This window comes from Ictidomys tridecemlineatus, chromosome 2 (genome assembly GCF_052094955.1).
Source record: "Ictidomys tridecemlineatus isolate mIctTri1 chromosome 2, mIctTri1.hap1, whole genome shotgun sequence".
Classification (NCBI taxonomy): Eukaryota; Metazoa; Chordata; class Mammalia; order Rodentia; family Sciuridae; genus Ictidomys; species Ictidomys tridecemlineatus.
The window spans coordinates 180487905-180505068 of NC_135478.1; the positions used below are offsets into that span (position 1 = coordinate 180487905).

Sequence of the window (17164 nt, forward strand, 5' to 3'; positions counted from 1 at the left end):
TTTCAATAAAATGACAAAGATGAATTTTAGAAACTAAATGATAAACAAAAGAAGCATAAAAGTACATATCATTTGGTTTCTTTGTACAAAATAGGGAAAGCTGTTTAGTTTGTTGTGGGATAAAAAAAGGATGAGGTTGTATTTTGAAGTATCAGAAATATTACATTTCTTAATTTGTGGGCTGGTCATACAAGTGTGCTCAGTTTGTGGTCATTTATAGAGATGTGTACTTTTGACTCAAATGATATTAAAAACAGGGAATTTATAATGGTTGCAAATTAAAACTAACATGGAATAAAGAAAAAATGGAAATATGTACATAATTACATGGGGATACTGCTTGTATAAAAATTTGCTACTATCTCACTGGAGAAGTCACATGACCAATTTCAGAATCAGAGTAAGAAATTAAAGAGTTATAGGCAGAAGATATGCAGACAAAAAGGTCATTAGATAAAATTAGGATACACGAAGATATATACATATACCTAGGAAATGGTTCTGCTTTCTGATTGAATCTAATATAATTGATAAATATTTTTGGCCAAATAAATCCATTCTTGGGAATAGTTGTAAATAAATATTTGCTAAAGCAAAAATATCTGGGAAAAAGATATTCATGGACAATGAAGGGAAGTATAAGGTATATAAGGAGGAGAGGATAAAAGCCTAAAGTTTGGGTATTAACGTGAGATTTATTTACCCTGTGCCTAATTCCAACCATATAAAGATGATGGGAAGAATAAATGAGGTAATGAATGTAAGTTGTTTAAAAGTTGTTTAATCTGTTCTTGGCATTTAATGGACTCAGTAAGTGTTAATTATGATACATTGTTACTCTCATTTTTTAATAACCACAGAAAATTGTTGAGTGGGTAGTATATGAAGATATCATTATAGGCACTAAACAGACAACAGTAAGGAAAGTAGAAAAAGACTTGTCTTTACAAACCTCACAATAAAAAAATAGATATAAATTTAAAAATATGATAATGATGAGTGATGAGAAAAGTAAAGAAGAAAAGGAGAATGGAGAGTAATGAAGGGTGTAATTTTAGATAATGTGGCCTCAGATTAGAAAGAAAAAGCTAAATGTATAACATCAGCATGTTATTTTAATATGTTATTACTTGGATTGAAATTATGCATATATTGAAAATAACTTCCCTTTGGTTTTGATTTTGAGTTCACTAACTAGGTTATTTTATAAAATTCTGTGATTGTAATGTCCAGAAAATAGTTCAAGTTTATCAAGACCCTTTAGTGATAATGTATTTATGGAGACTAATCTGATCCTCAATTTAAGCATAATTTTTATGTTTTAATAATTAAATATATTATATATATAAAAGCTAAAAGCAATTTTAATAAGAAAACACAGAAGTAAATTTTACTTTTTCAGATTTAAACAAGTATATTAATAAACATGGAAGACATCTAATATGAACCTTTAAAAGTCTATGATCAAATACTTAATGTTCACACTATCCTCATTATTTAAAATATGTGATCTTTCCAATACAACATGTTAACGTACAACATTTATCATATAAAATAAACCAACTGAAAAATTTTGCAAATAGTTAGCCAATGTTCCCAAAAGGAAATTTTTCTCATGAAAGGATCATAATTTCTTCAAAATAAAAAGAAAATACATGGCAACATGTTCTGTATCTTTTGGCACAAAAAAAAAAATCAAAGAGTGAGCACAATAAAACTCTCAATTCATGTTGCCCAGTCTTGCAATAAATGTAAATAAGCATAAAAATAGGTCACATACATATTAATGGACAGAATGAATGTAATGTGTATTGCTTTTGTTGAAATAAGATACATTTTCATGAAGAATTATTCTATTAACTTGTGAAAACCTATTGGCAGAGGTAAACTAGTATTCAAAAGGATTGAAAAATTAACAACAAATAAATATATATCCATAGGTATATATTTGCAAAGAGTTATTCAATTAGTGCATCCCTATGTGAAAACCCACAACTATTTTAAAATTTGTTTTATAACTTTGTAGGATAATGCCTATATTAAAGACAGAAGTAATTCCTAATATAGGCAGTTAGTTTTAATCTCAGTAATGTTTAAAGAATCACCTCAACCCTCCCACAATAATATTCCTCTTTATTTGGCAAAATGATGAAGAATTTTTCTTGTTTTGTTCGAAGAATTGAGCCCAGGGCCCCTTGTATGCTAAGCAACACCCTTAGCCCAATGAGGGCTGAAGAATGACTATGGCTTGCTTAGTTGACTTGATCCTTGGTAGAGGGAGCTATTAAAAGGTGATCTCATTTATATTCTTTCACTAGTTGTTGTTGCTATATTTAAACTTAAGCACACACATACATGTATCTGAAAAACAAAGAAAACATCTCTTTGTTTAGATTCAACTATTTTTGTACTTATAGAAAATTAGATCAAAAACAATTAAACATGGCCCATGATTCTACCACACATAAACAGCCAGGGGTAATAATTCAGTTTATTTCCTTCCAACATTGATTTTAGAAATAAATATCAGTTTTAGGATTATACTGTAGTTGAAGTTCTGGTCTATTTTAAAAAATTGTATTGTTTCCCATGTTGCTAAAATCTTTTCACATATGCAAATCATTGATATGCCATTATTTACCTGCTTTTTAATTTTTGGAAGTGGATTTTGCCATTTTAAAGTTTTTTACGAACAATTTCTAGTAAACATATTCATAAATATTGTTTACATATCTGATTTGTATGTATTTCAAGTAGAATAAATTACCAATAGGAAATTACTGGCTCAAATAACAATAATTTATCAAGTTAACATTTTCCGTTTCCCTTCATCTTTTATGAGCGTCAATAAAAAAGGTTTTTTTTTCCTTTCTTTTTTTTTTCTTTTTGGTATTAGGATTGAATCTAAGGGGGTGCTTTGAGTCACTGAGCCACACCCCCAGCCATTTTTATTTTTTATTTTAAAACTGGGTCTCACTAAATTGCTGAAGCTGACCTTGAGTCCCTGGGATTACAGGTGTGCACCAGTAAGTTTTCTTAACAAGAAATAGACAGTTTTACATTAATTTATTATCAATTTTTCTTTTATTATTATGAAGTCAAGAGGTTTTACAATTTGACATCTACTTAGCATTTTTCAAGAATGCAATACATTTTTAACTATAAGTCACTGTGTTATACATTACATCTCTTGAATTGAAATTTTGTACTCTTGATTAATAACCCCCCAACCTACCCTATTCTATCCCAGACTCTGGTAACCACCATTGTATTCTCTGCTTCTATGAGGTTAACTTTTTTAGATTGCACAACCAAGTGGGCTCCTAAAGCATTTGTCTTTCTGTCCCTGGCTCATTTCTCTTAACATGATGTCCTCTAGTTTTATTCATGCAGTTACAAATAATGGAATTTCCTGCTGATTGCATTTAAATATTTATATTATGAAAATGAAATCTTTGCAAATTACTCTCAGGACAATGTTTATGTGTGTGTTTTTTTTTTCATGAATCAAGAATACAATATGTTGCTATTAAGTGTAGTCATCATGTTGTACATTTGATCTCTGAACTTTTTCCTCCTATTTAACTGAAATTTTGTACCCCTTCACCAAAACCTTCCTTACCTTCCACATTTATCTACTTGTGTCCCTGATAAAACTCTTTTCTACTTTTTGCTTCTATTATGTGATCAGTGTTTTAGAATCTACATATGAGTGAGATCATGGAGTACTTGCCTTTCTATGCCTGGCTTATTTCACTTAATGTTTTTCATTTCCATCTATGTTGTTGCACATGATGGGATTTCCCTATTTTTACAACCGTAGAGAATTCTATTGTGTATATTACCACATATTATTGACTTATTCATCCATTTGGGAACATTCAGCTTGATTCCATACCTTGGTTACTGTGAATAATGCTACAAAAAGCAGTAGGGCCATGCACTTACTGTTTCAGTCTAAAGACTACAGACTCTAGCCATATTATTTGGGCTGGAAGCCCAGTTCTGTTCCTTCCTTGCCTTATGACCTTGAACAAGCAGCCTAATATTTCTGTGCCTCAATTTCTTCTTCAAAATGGGTATAAACAGAGAATAACCCTCAAAGAGTTGTGTGAATTTGCATAAAGTAGTAGAAATGCATGTAAAATGCTTATAAAGGGCCTGTTATATAATAAATTATTGCAAATACAGCTTCTTATTATCCTGGTTTTTAAGTGTTGTCCTCCTTTCTGATATTCTGTATCTTAGGTTTTGCTATAGTGGATAAAGCAGAAAAGTCTCATTTTTACTACCCTAATTAGGGTTTTCTGAGTTTCTAACTGGATCCTGGACTTAGCCAGGTGACCTTATTATTGCCTTTATCTAGCTTGGTTGTGTCTGTTACAGCCTTCTTACCCCTGATCAACATATAGTGAAATCAAGGAGTTTCTGAATCCTTTATATTTGACATAAAAGCTAAAGGCAGAAATGCTTAAGGGAAGATATTGATACTGAATAACATTAACACCAACAGTTGTGTGTTATTTCAGTACATTCAAAACACATTTTTATTCATTATTCACACCTAACCCTGTGAATTTATCAGGTCAGGAATAATTTTCCTGTTTTACATATGAAGGACAAGACTCACAGAAGTTAACTTTTTGGCCTGGGTTTGCCATATTCAGGGATGGCAAAATTTAGCATGCAACTTTGGTTTCTGGTTCTCTCAGTAGAATGATCTTTCAGCTGCACCAAATGGAGTCTCTAGAATATATTAATCAGCTTTTGCTAGTGTGTGCTGTTTAATAAATAACCTGATAATCAGTAGTTTGCAAAAGAACAATGTATCATTTGTCACCTGCATTGCATGTCAGGACTTACAGTTTGACTGCTAAAAGTCAGTTCTCATCTGAACTGTACCTTCTTTAGACAAAAGTAAACAGCAAGGACCAGTCATTCAGAGATGCTTAAAGATTCTCCCCCATGCTATGTAAGCTATATTTGCTCTCAACTCATTTTCTAAAACATCACATGATACCAAGGAAGTATTAACATTCAAAGAAAGGAAATAAGTAGTTCCAGAGTTTGGAAAAAGTTTAATGCAAAGAGAAGATTAAGCAATAGTTTTCTTTTTTCTTAGCTATTCAAAAATTTGAAGTGATTCTTCCTTGAAAATTTAATAGGAAATATATCTCAGTACTTTCCCTAACCAAAGACTAAGGTCACTGAACTTAGGAATAAACTTAATGGCCTGGGATTATGTTTGATAGAATGGACACTTTGTTAGAACATGGTAATAATGTGAACAAGGTCAATCATTACAATGCATCTGAGAATACTGGAACTTCATTTTTCTACCACAGCCATAGAAACAATTCTTTATCCTGCTCATTCATCTCACACTAGTCAGAGGGGCTGACTAACCATTTATTTGATGCATTCTTCCACTTGTAGAAAAACAATTTAATATGCATTCAGGGCCATTTCTTTCTCCCTTTGTTTTGGCATCTTCTAATGCCTAATTTTCTTAAATATAGAGTCAGTGAAAGAAGAGCAAAGAATATAGTGAGAGTTCACACATTCTTAGTATATTGCTTTGAATTCTATAATAAAACACTAGTGACATTTATCATTTTGTTCCATTTTGTTTATATTGGTTTAAAATTTATCAATGAGACCATGTTACAAGTGGTCAGAGTACTCCACCACTGATCAGGTCCTCCACAAAATTAAATCTACACACATTTTGGTGGACTGCTAGCTTCCTGTGCCACACTCCTTTTTCCTACTAACAATTTTCTCCTTGATCAGCTGCTACATTTTAAAAATTCTGAATAAAAGTAATAAAAGGGTGAAAAGTATACAACCATTTTTCTATAACATTGAAAGAAAGAATACTCAATATTCCCTGTGTAGAAATTAAAGATTTCACTTGATTGCAGTTATTCTGTAAATGAAAGAAGCATCAGTACTTTGAACGTAGTTGTATCTCAGTCTATCATATTTACCAATTGAATAACTTATTCACATAATTCTTTATCCCAACTCCTTGGAATACAGTTTTATTAGCATTACACCATCAGAAATGCCCAGTTTGTTCTCCAGCTTAAAAATAGCTTATGTTTCAAAATTCTATTTATTTAAATAGAATTGGTTTGTGGAATTTGTGTGTTATTTTATATATATTGCATGTGATGGTTGTCTTTATGCCATCCGCAAAAGTCTGTTTAACTATTGACTTTTACTGAAATATGGGACTTTTGCAATGAAAATTTCATAAACACTGTTGGGATGTTGGTCACACCATAAAAATCCTAGAGATGAAAAGTCTGGTTTTGAATATAAAACATTTAAATAAATTTGATGCTATTATGTATAAACCAACTATGATAACTGAACATTATCCAATAATAGCTGAGTTTACTTTTTATTATCTGGAAAAACAAAAGTAACACTATTTAATACTTGTAGTTTCACACTTGAAAAAAATCCTGATCCTATCATAATGAAGTTTGGTCCAGCAGCCACAATTTTCAAATACTTGGACAAGTTTTATTGAAAAAGATCCCTATAAACATTTATATTAATTCTGGTACCCTAGTAGACTACAAGGCATTTATACATAGAATATGCATTATGAGACATGAGGAGCACCCATCCCTCCTATGCACGAGCTACTTATCATTCCTGGGCAATGGTGCTCAGACCATTGAAGTCTGTGAACATAACTCTTTATATTTATTTGAAGTGAAAAATGGAATGACTTATGGAAAATACAATATAATATAAATAATCTCTTACAAAAAATAATATGTTTAAAAAGGCATATTTTACAGAATTTATAACTAGATAATGAACATGTGTTAAAATACAGACCATGATCATGAGACTAAGGACTGACACCGGGTAAAGAACAACATCACTGGAAATGAGGAGGTTGAGGAGGTGAGAGGTCCGACGGCTAGAACTCCCATGTACATGGATGTGAAGTTCATCTACATCATGAAGGACAGAGAACAAGACTGTGTGCCAGCGCCAGGATCTCAAATGAATGAGGACAAATGATTGCAGGTTCAGAAAGAAGCTTGAAAGGGGGTATACAGTATATGATATGATAGTTTAAAAGGCAAAATATTTAAGAAAAACCCTGAGTTAATAATCCGGAGATAGCAAAAGATCATAAGAAATGCCCTACTGTATCATCTTCCCTGAAAGATATGGATTAAAAGAATAAAAACAACCATTACTTGAAAGGCTGCAGGGGAAATAATACTCTTCAGAAAAGCAGAGTTTCAGTTCAGACCACAGGGCAGAGGCAGGGAGAAGAGGCTGGGGATATGGAGGAGTTTGTTGTAAAAGAGAATTTATAGGTGAGGGAAGTGTAAGGAACCAGGTTAGTTTCAAGAAAATTCAGATAACTCTGATCCATGGCTCAACAGACTACCAGGGTAATTTTGGGAGCTCATTGATGACCCCAGCAGTAATCCTCTGTGTTTGCTCTGAACAGAATTGCAACATGAGTGAGGAAAGACTTAGTTGAATAGCCAATGGGTGACACCTTCAGGGCCTAAGCATGGTGCCACTGTGTGTGGATGCCTGAATCCTTGGCAACCAGGATATTGGTGAAGCCTATCATGGTGCTATTCTCATTGAAAGGAGGGAAGTCTGGGCTCACCCTCCCAGATTTAGTTGCTTGCAATTTCTGATTAATTTATGGTCCTAGATTATTCTTGTTTCTTGGTTCTAGCTTATATTTCACAAGTCTTATAATATGAAAGACATGTAGGATAATATGAAGGTTATTAAATGACTTTTGTGACTGACTTGAACTTTTGTGGGAAGGACTTTGGGCCAATTTCTCATTGAAGATTTTACAGAAGACTCCTCTCTCCCTCTTTTGTAGTTGGCTCTTTCAGGTGCCCGGTCACAGCAATCTTCAAGTCCTGCTAGGTGCTCTGTTCAGAGTATATTCCCCTGTGAAAGATGGATGAAACTCTTCAGATTTAAATAGGATTTATTTAATGGAGGAACCAGGCCCTCTTTCATGTCATTGAGTTTATAGAAGAATGTGTCAGAAGAGGACTCTTAACTGAGACCTAGAAGTGTGAGCACTGGGCAAGGCATTCTGTACCTTTCACTGGTTGCTATTTGAGACCTACAACTTCTATAGGCTGAGATATCTGGGTCTTTCCAGATGTTTGGACCCATAATAATTTTGTCTTTTCTTAAAAGAAGCTGCAATTACTATAATGACTAGATCTCCAACATAAGGATATTAGTGACCTTTGTGTGATAAATATATACTGGAGCAGATTGTTGGTCTGATATGAGCAGCATGGCTTCACCGTGGATAGGTACAACGACTTACAGAGGTCACCATGTTTACGGATGAAGTTTTAACTTCCCTGAATACTTCAGCCATGACTGGTATCCAGGCAGGGAGAAGATAAAGCCTTTCATGGTGTGTCCCAGTGACCTACTTCCTCCAATTAGGACTCACCTCCCAGTAGTTCATTCAGTTACCAAGAGGATATTCGCTTTTGAGGCCAGAGCCTTCATGATCTAGTCATTTGCCTGGAAGCACCACCTGTGAACCTTGCTTCATTGGGGAACCACAGTTTCAACATAGGAGCCTTTTGGGGAATATTCCAGATTCAATCCATAACATTCTGTCTACAGATTTCTGCATTCTGATTTTCATATACAGAATCAGCACAATTCCTCTGAAATTATAGCAGTAGGGAATACCTGGCTCATATCTATATATATGTATTTTTTTTCTTTCCTAGAACCTTGGCCCCCCTGAATCCTGGCTGTCTTGACTCTTCTCTGAGACTTCCAAAATGCTCTCCTTTAAATAATTTTTTTAAAAAATTAGAAAAAAAGCTTTATGTTTTTCTCAGTTATTCTTAAGGGTTGCTTAGGACTAGTCTTTCAGACCCAGAATTGCAAGTCCTTTATCTATTGAGATTTTAAATTTAATGACAAAAATAATGGTTTTCATGATAATTTTTGCTACTTTTTATAATGCATTATTCTTTCAGAATATTTATATATAGTTTGATCTATCTGTCTATCTATCAATCATCTACTGTAAGGATTTTTTTTCCATTAGCTGTATTGTATCTACTCAGATTTTTTAATTTTTATTTTTTTATTGCATTTGAAATGGTTTCATGATTGTCTTTAAGTATTTGCTAAGTCCTGGTGGTTCATTCACCTGTATTTGTGAATCCCAGTGTAGCTGCCAACTATGCTGCCTCTTCTTGTCTCTAGCATCTGAGGAGATGGAATGGTGCCCATGAGGAAACCATGTGCTGCTGGCTATTTGTCTTCCCAGTGTAGACAGTATTTGTCCTTTTGCTTGTCAGCGGTTCCCTCAGGTACTTTACTGCCCCAGCCTTGTATAAACTTTGTGATGAACTCCTTCACTCAAAAGGTTACCTTATTTATTTAGCTCTTTGGGCCCATGTTTTCACCATGATTATCCTGCCAAGTTCAAATGTACAGTTCTAAGAAAGTTTGAACTGCTCTGGGACCTATAGGGAAGTTTGTAATGAAGAAAAGAGTTGATTATTAATAGCAAAACCTCTCCAAATTCTTAAAGTTTCAGTGCTTTATCTGAGTCTGTGTTATTTTTAAGACAGTTGGCCCAACTCTACTTGAAAGAGGATGATCTTCTATTTTGTGGATGCCTCACATCACGCTGATCCTGATGTTTCACATCTCTCTGTATCTATGTGGTATGCAATAACGTTTGACAGTTTATAGAACAACTCAGTGCCACACAAGTACCTGCCCTAAGTTACTGATGTAATTATTTTCCCTTCTAGAAAGTAGCATCTGTTTGAACAGTGATTTAGAGCCTATTATAAAGTTATCATTGAATCCATTTTCAAAATGTTACATTTCATTAATAAAATCTAAATAATAATTTTTTCTTAAAACTTAAATTTCAGCAAAGTTTCCATCTCTAAACAATGATAAAATCCCCAAAATGTTTTCTTTTTCCCTTGTTGCCAGAACATACACTCTTTCTATTTCTACACACACACACAAACACACACACACATATTATATATAATTTAATTACAAGACAAATTTTTTACTTGTGATAATTTTCTTTCCCTTGCTTATTGCTAAAGCAAATTAAAATTTTATTTGTTCTGTTGTTTTAAATATTCTCTCATATTTTATATCTGTTCAAAACATGATAAATATTTCTATTATTTTTATTCTTAGTACTCACCATGCTGCTGCAACATGACAAAGGGCTAGAAGTTGATAGGGAAGCATGAATCCATCGAGAGAAACACAGAGGAAAACACCTGTAAAGGAGAAATGAATAAACAGTTGAAAACTAGATGCTTTGTATTATTTGCATATACTCCAGTAGAAAATGCAACACAATTGTTCAATAAATTATTTTTATTATGTTTCTATAAAAAATTCTCATATAGAATAATTGAAAGTTAAATACTACATTTTATTTAATAATGCTATGCTTTAAAGCACTTTGTTTATAATATTCCTTTCAGGCTTTAATAAAAATAAATTAGTAATGCAAATATTAACTATCACATTTAATTATAAATAGAGATTGTAAATCTAAAATCTGTTTTTATTCCTCTAGAAGATCTTGGGTTTCCTTAAAATTGTTCTTTCCTATCCTTAGAAAAATTGCTTTTCTACTTGTTGGTTGATGCTACTATGTCTCTGCAGCTATTATCACCATTACCAATAACCAGAGGTCAAAGATTCAGAGTTCATGTGTGAACCAGCCCAGTGCTGAAGACACAGTCTTCATTCATAATTTTGCAGTTGTAATCTTTGCTTTAACCCTTCATTTTGCAAACATGTCTTCAGAGTGAAAGGGGATGTGATGAGAGTCAGCAAAAACATCAGAGCAAACTGATCTCCATAGTCAGTAATGAGAACACAATGTACTTTCTCTAACCTGTTGATGGGTCTTCAACACTACGATTTCCCTGACAGAAGAAAAACAATACTCAGGCTAGTGATTCTTTCCAGGCAACTATGATTTTATAAATGTGATGAACCTAGAGTTTCCACAAACATAAAGTTTATTTCTTTACAAATACATATTTTTGTCTGTGTATTCTTATGAATAAGGCTAAACTGTTGAAGCTGGTTTTGAGAGGGTAGCGCTGTTCAGGATTCATGGCATGAAGAATGAAGGAAGATGAATAAAGAACAGGATCAAGTTTAAATGACAATAAGAGTCACCGCTTATTGGTCACTATAGGCCAGGTTCTGTGACAATGTGTTATGTAGGTTGTCTCATTACACGCTTTGAGTTAGGGCTGCAGAAGCTTAAGAACAGTGTTGAGTGCATTACCCTCAGTTATAAGTTAAGTGGGAAAGGGGATCTCCCAAAGTGGAGCTCCCAAAGCTCTCATTTTCCCAAAGTAGAGACCAATGACTTTTAATTAATACTGACCTTTGCTACATTGGAAGCAGAATGTCCCATTGTCGAATTTACAGTATAAAAGAGCATCATGTTTTTCTATTCTTCTTTGCTAGCCTAGAGATTGATTTGAGAGGAAATAGGGCCCCCAATTTTCTAAGCTTTAGTCTCTCTCTGATTTATTGTTTCCTTTTTGAAACTGCATGGGTTATTTCCTTTAAATGCCTAACTTAAGAGTAAGAACCCATAGCAGCTCAAAGAAAATAGAAAATTTATGTCATCTAGACAGTGTTTGATGTGCTGAGTTTGGAGCACTGAAAAGCACTGGGAAAAATATTTGTATGTGTGGAAACTTTATTCCAGTTAGGAAAAGTAGATAATATAGAAATTAAATAAGAAAAATACACAGACTTTTGATAAAAATGTTAAATGCTAAGAAGTAAAATAAAGATAAGAAATGCTGGTGGAGAGGCAATGGTGGCAATTTTATGGTACATTCAGAAAAACTCTCTTGGAGAAAGAACGTTCTAGTAAAGACCTGAAGGAAGTGAAAGAGCAAGCCATCAATTATGAATAAATATAAAAGCCTGAAATCAGAAGCATGATTGGTCTTTTCCAGAACCAGCCACAGGCCAATATGACTGAAAGAGGACAATTAAAGGACAGAATAAAAGCCAGATGAGTTCAGAGCTCCTGTGGTCACTGTAAGGACACCATCAATGGGAAGTCATTGCAGAGTTTTAGCATAAGAGTGATAATCTAACCTGATTTATGAATAATGGGATTATTCTAGCTTCTTAATCAGCTAGAACCACTGAAAGAGAGCACAGGTAGAAGAAATCCCCAGAACAGCAGTACTGATGATCCAATGAGAGATGACCATGACTCAAGCAATGTAAAATCTGTGGAAATAACAGACAATGACCTAAGAAAGTTTTAAAAATAGAATCAATAGAATTTGGTAACCGATAGAGTGGGGTTTGAAAGTAGAGTTGAGAACAGTTTCAATTTTTTTGGTCCCAAGCAGTAGAAAGGTAGAATTGACAATATGGGGGAGATCATTGAAAAAGTAAGTTTAAGGGTGGAAGGTGAGAATCAGAGCTTGTTAATTGTTAGAGGCTGTCGGACATCCAGGGCAATGGAATTTCCTGAAAGAAGCCTGGAACATGTGGACATACACATGATTTTTTTTTCCAAAGGGCAAACTATATAATTTGTGTGGTCTAGTGAAAAATGAAAATGTAGGCCTTTCCATTCAGAAATTATTTAAAATTTAAAACATGGACAATAGAGCATAAGTCCAGAAATAGGGCCTTTCTTGAGTATGAGACCCTGTGTATAGTTACAGTGCTCACCCAAGAAGCTGATTCTTGGGATCAGGGGATTGGCGGGAGGCGGGGGCGGGGGGGGAAGGAGCAGGGAGAGAATGAATATGATGAATGCAGATGGAGGTGGGTGAATGGATGGAGGGATGTGTGGATAGATGAGATGGAGAATGGTTGAACAAAAGTTCAAATACTGAGATCTGGGTACTTCAAGGCGAACATGTTCAAACATACAAGGAGAATATCTTAGAATTGACTGAAAGGAAGAAGCCAGGAAGGAATTTTAACTAAACAAATCAGAAACAATGGTAAAAGACTTGATATGGGCTTGTTGACAGATCTTTAGTGTCCAGCTCAGCCAGAAAATTTGAGTGTTTACCCCTCTTTTTGCTGCTTCTCATTTTCCACAGCTGTTTGGTTAGTCTGGCTTGTGGCACAATGGGTTCCTATAGGGCTTTACCATCCACAAGGCATTACTTGAGTGTTTCGGTAAATTTGGCATGAACATTGGAGTCAGTTCTAATAATAAATGAGATTTTGAAGTTCACTGGCAAAGACTTGCTAAAAAGTAGAAGAAAATCCATTTTTCTAGGCAGGTGTCACTTTGGCAAACAGATGAGGAAATAGATAAAAGAGACAGAGCAAGTCAGGCTGTGTTAATGTAGCTTTCTAACTGCTCAGGCTTTGTGCAAAGCAGCCAAATAGAATCTGGCTGACTGTAGTAAAGAAGTGAGATTAAACCGTCTAGGGCAAGGCAGAAATGCTCTGGAATAAGTAATGAATGTGTTTATCACATGGCACAAAGCTGCTTTGTGTCTCAAGATTCATAATAGGCTACTATAGCTACTGACATGTTGACATTGTACCAGGTAAAATATCAGTCTATGGAGTCTATGCGTTCATGCGGCTCAGAGAAAGTAAAGACTGACCTTTATCCTAGACAAATAGCATCTCTTCACTCCTTGCTCTTCTGGGAGCCTTTAATGATTTCAGGTCACGACCCATATTCAGTATACCCTGGATGTGTGCAAATGACCCCTTTATGGAATGAAGAGGGAGCTGTAATAGGTCCCAGAAAAGATGTCAGGTTTGTATGCTCCATTGTGCCAACTCCTCTCTGTCTTATCTAAAGATTTCTTAAATCTGCTTCAGTGCATCTGACTGCTTCAAAATGTCCATGGGGCATGAAGGCAGAAGAAATGACAGGCCACAAAGGATGTGATAGAACAGATATTCCTCTTTCTCTGCATATGAGTATTTTGGAGTTATAGGGCAGGAGGAGGCTCATAAAGAAGAATGGAATAGAGGAACTCTAGATAGGGCAGAGGGAGTGGAGGGGAAGGAAGGTGGTATGGGGTTATTAATGAGTGGAATGTGATGATCATTATTATCCAAAGTACAGGTATAAAGACATGAATTGGTGTGAATATACTGTGTATACAACCAGAGATATGAAAACTTGTTTTCTATCTGTATAATAAGAATTGTAATGCATTCCACTGTCATATATAAAAAAAATAAAATATATATTTAAAAAAAGAGAAGATTTCTTCCTCAGTGTGTCTTAATGAATTTATGTGAGTTAGAAGAGTTGATATGATCCCCTCCTCTGCATCCTGCTGGCCTGTAATTCTGAGACAGAATAATTGTATAATTGTATAATTCTAGGAATATAGCCTCTACTGAATATGGCATTGTCATCAGCAAATAGAGTTGGCATTTGGACAAAATTTTATTCCGTCAACTTTGAAGTGAGATTACAAAGGTCTTTCCTAGACATCAGTTAGAAATTAGCTATCAGCTCTACATTAAACAAACCTGTCTGGTTTGGATCATTGGCTAATTGGTCCCGCTTTTGGCCTACACACCTGGAAGAATGTTTTGTTACTGTGTTTTCAGATTCAGGGTTAAAGGAGTAAGTAGTCTTTGTCGAGCTACTATTTTGTGCTTATAAGAGATTTTAGAAAGATTCTGTCATCCCACCATGTAAATCCTCTATAAGTAAAGTATTACCCTACCCCATTTTATAGATATTAAATTAAACGCCAGAGAGGAAAATAAAATCACAGATTTGTCCAATTACCAGGAAAGCTTTATTAGAGTTTGTATGATAGCTTGGTTGGTAGGCTTAGGCTTTTATCATCTGCAAGTCAATGTGAGAGTTTATCTGTAAACTTCTTTATCTTTAAAATTTTTGTAAGGGATGGTGCTGGGATTTAAACCCAGGCAAGTCTGTTGGAATATGCTATTTCACTTTATGATTCAAGTAATTAGAATTTTTTAAAAGGTATACAATTTTCTGGGAGTTTTTTTTTTTTTTAGTCAGTGCTTATTTTAAATTTTTTAAAATATAATCCCTCCATTCTTCAATATGGAAGACCATCAGAATCCTATCACTCATGCTAGGAAGGATTTAGTCTGTCTAGCATGATGATAGGAGGCACTTTTATTGTGTTGTTAGTTTTGATGTTGTTGCTTTCATTGGACTTACAAAATATGTGAGTTTTTCATTTCATTAAGTATTTAATGATGAAGTTCAAAAACTCACTCTGTTCATGGTTCAAGGCCTTATGACAAAGGCAGGGACACCATAATGTTTTAGAGTTTAGGGTATGATTTTGAATAGATGACTTTCTTGTATTAAACTTACATTAAAAAGTTTTAGAGTTTAATCACATAATTAAGGTCAGCATTTTGGTGTAATTTATAAGTATAGTGTTTAATGGAGAGCTTGGTATAGTTAGCATAGTACTGCTTGATTCTCATGTCAATGTTTATTGCTTTTTTTTTTTTAGAGTTGGCTTGCCAAAAAAGTAGACTGCAGTAATGCATTTAATGAGGAAGCTAGCATTCCAGAATCTTTTTCATTCCCAATACTTAGCAAGATTAAAGTTTACCATATATTCCCAAAATTATTCTGAATATGGAAAATTTATAAGATTTTAAAAATATGAAGGTGTTTATGTACTATTTGGACTAGTACTACATATTTTTAGGAAGACTAACCAATTAAGATATAAAAAAAATTCATATGACTTTTCCCTTCACTTCATCACCATTTCACCTGTAGATTTTGTTTATTGTTGTTTTTAGGCTAAATTGATGTGGCAGGGTCTGATGGGACAAAACTAATGTCTACCCATTCAAGGGGCTTTGGGATATTTATGTGTGTGGGTTCAGCACTTTTTCCTTATTTTCATGCCTTCCCTCTGCATAGATTTTTTTTACAGCACTGCTGCCTTGAAGTTCAAAGAAGATTAATGAGCACACGAGAAACTTAGGAATACTCATTTTAATAGGTTACTTAATCGTAGACAGTGAACCTTAGGGAGACTGATGTGGTTTAAAGGCACACATCTGCATTCCATTTGACCTTTTCGATTGACACGAATTTGATATGGGATTTCACTTATTGGCAGGTAGCATGAGATGTCATAACTTAGAAATTTTCCACTTGGTGAGGAATGTATTTGAATCAGGTCTCTCCTGGGGCTGGTATCTGTGAGCCTACCCTAGAGTCTGGGATTTACACCTTATAACTTTGTTTCTTCCTCAAAATGTCACAAATCTCTATGGTAACCGTTAATGATGTCCACATGATGGAGAGGGACATTATAGGAAGCCTATTTTCTATAATTTGTGTATATCAAGGGACTCTTATAAAGATTTTCATATACCTAAAATTAGTGAGAAATTTCAGAACAACTACTTATTCTAGAATCTTGCATAGTTTCTTGGGGATATAGAAGGAAAAATACAGGCTACCTGTATTAAAGAATTTTATATTTTGATTATACATTTCATATAAATTAATAACGAAGTTCATATAAACAAATATAATTATAAAGTTACACATTAGAAAGTGTTCCATTATTTTTACTTTAATGTATTAGTGCTTAGGAATAAAATGGAATATTGTAATTGAGATACAACTTATCATGGAATACTTCCTGGAGTAGGTGAATTTTGAAACAGTCCAATCAGAATCACCTTATGGTAAGGTATTCCCATCCTCACAGAGGAGAGCATTGCTGGTAGATAATTGATGAGCAAACTCAGAGATATGCATAATATAATTTCACAGACAAGGATAGTATTTTTACTATTGCAGGAATTTTTCCTCATAGTTTAGATAGTTTTTACCTCAAGGCCACATCTGTTAAGAGAAACCATCTCCTCTAGGTAAAAAGGAAATACTAATATTGATTCAGATAGCTATCCTTAGGAGTAAATTTTTAAAATACTTTATTAAAAAGGAAACAATTAGGTTGGCTTTTAAGATGGCCAGATGAAAATTGGCTACTTTTCATTTTTGAAGGTATTCAAGTGAGTGAATCTATTAATAAGGATTGTAGACATGAGAAAAGGGGGGTCTTTTTCACTGACTTAGGACCTGGTTTCTCTGTTGACTCAGTGTCCTAAGTTTTTT

The 17164-nt window shown here is 34.1% G+C and overlaps 1 protein-coding gene across 10 annotated transcripts in view; it reads left to right on the plus strand.

Annotated features, from left to right (window-relative positions):
• The window catches only part of Grm8 (glutamate metabotropic receptor 8), a 732322-nt gene that overhangs the window by 707272 nt on the left and 7886 nt on the right, over nt 1-17164 (plus strand). Inside the window, exon 10 of one of the 10 annotated variants that reach the window (XM_078040289.1) lies at nt 10225-10275. The exons of the other annotated variants lie outside the window; for them this stretch is intronic. Within the exon in view, the coding sequence (XP_077896415.1) occupies nt 10225-10260 (36 nt within the window). The 3' untranslated portion in view covers nt 10261-10275. Of the gene's footprint in view, nt 1-10224; nt 10276-17164 lie in introns of those variants that run through there. 10 annotated transcript variants of the gene reach the window in all.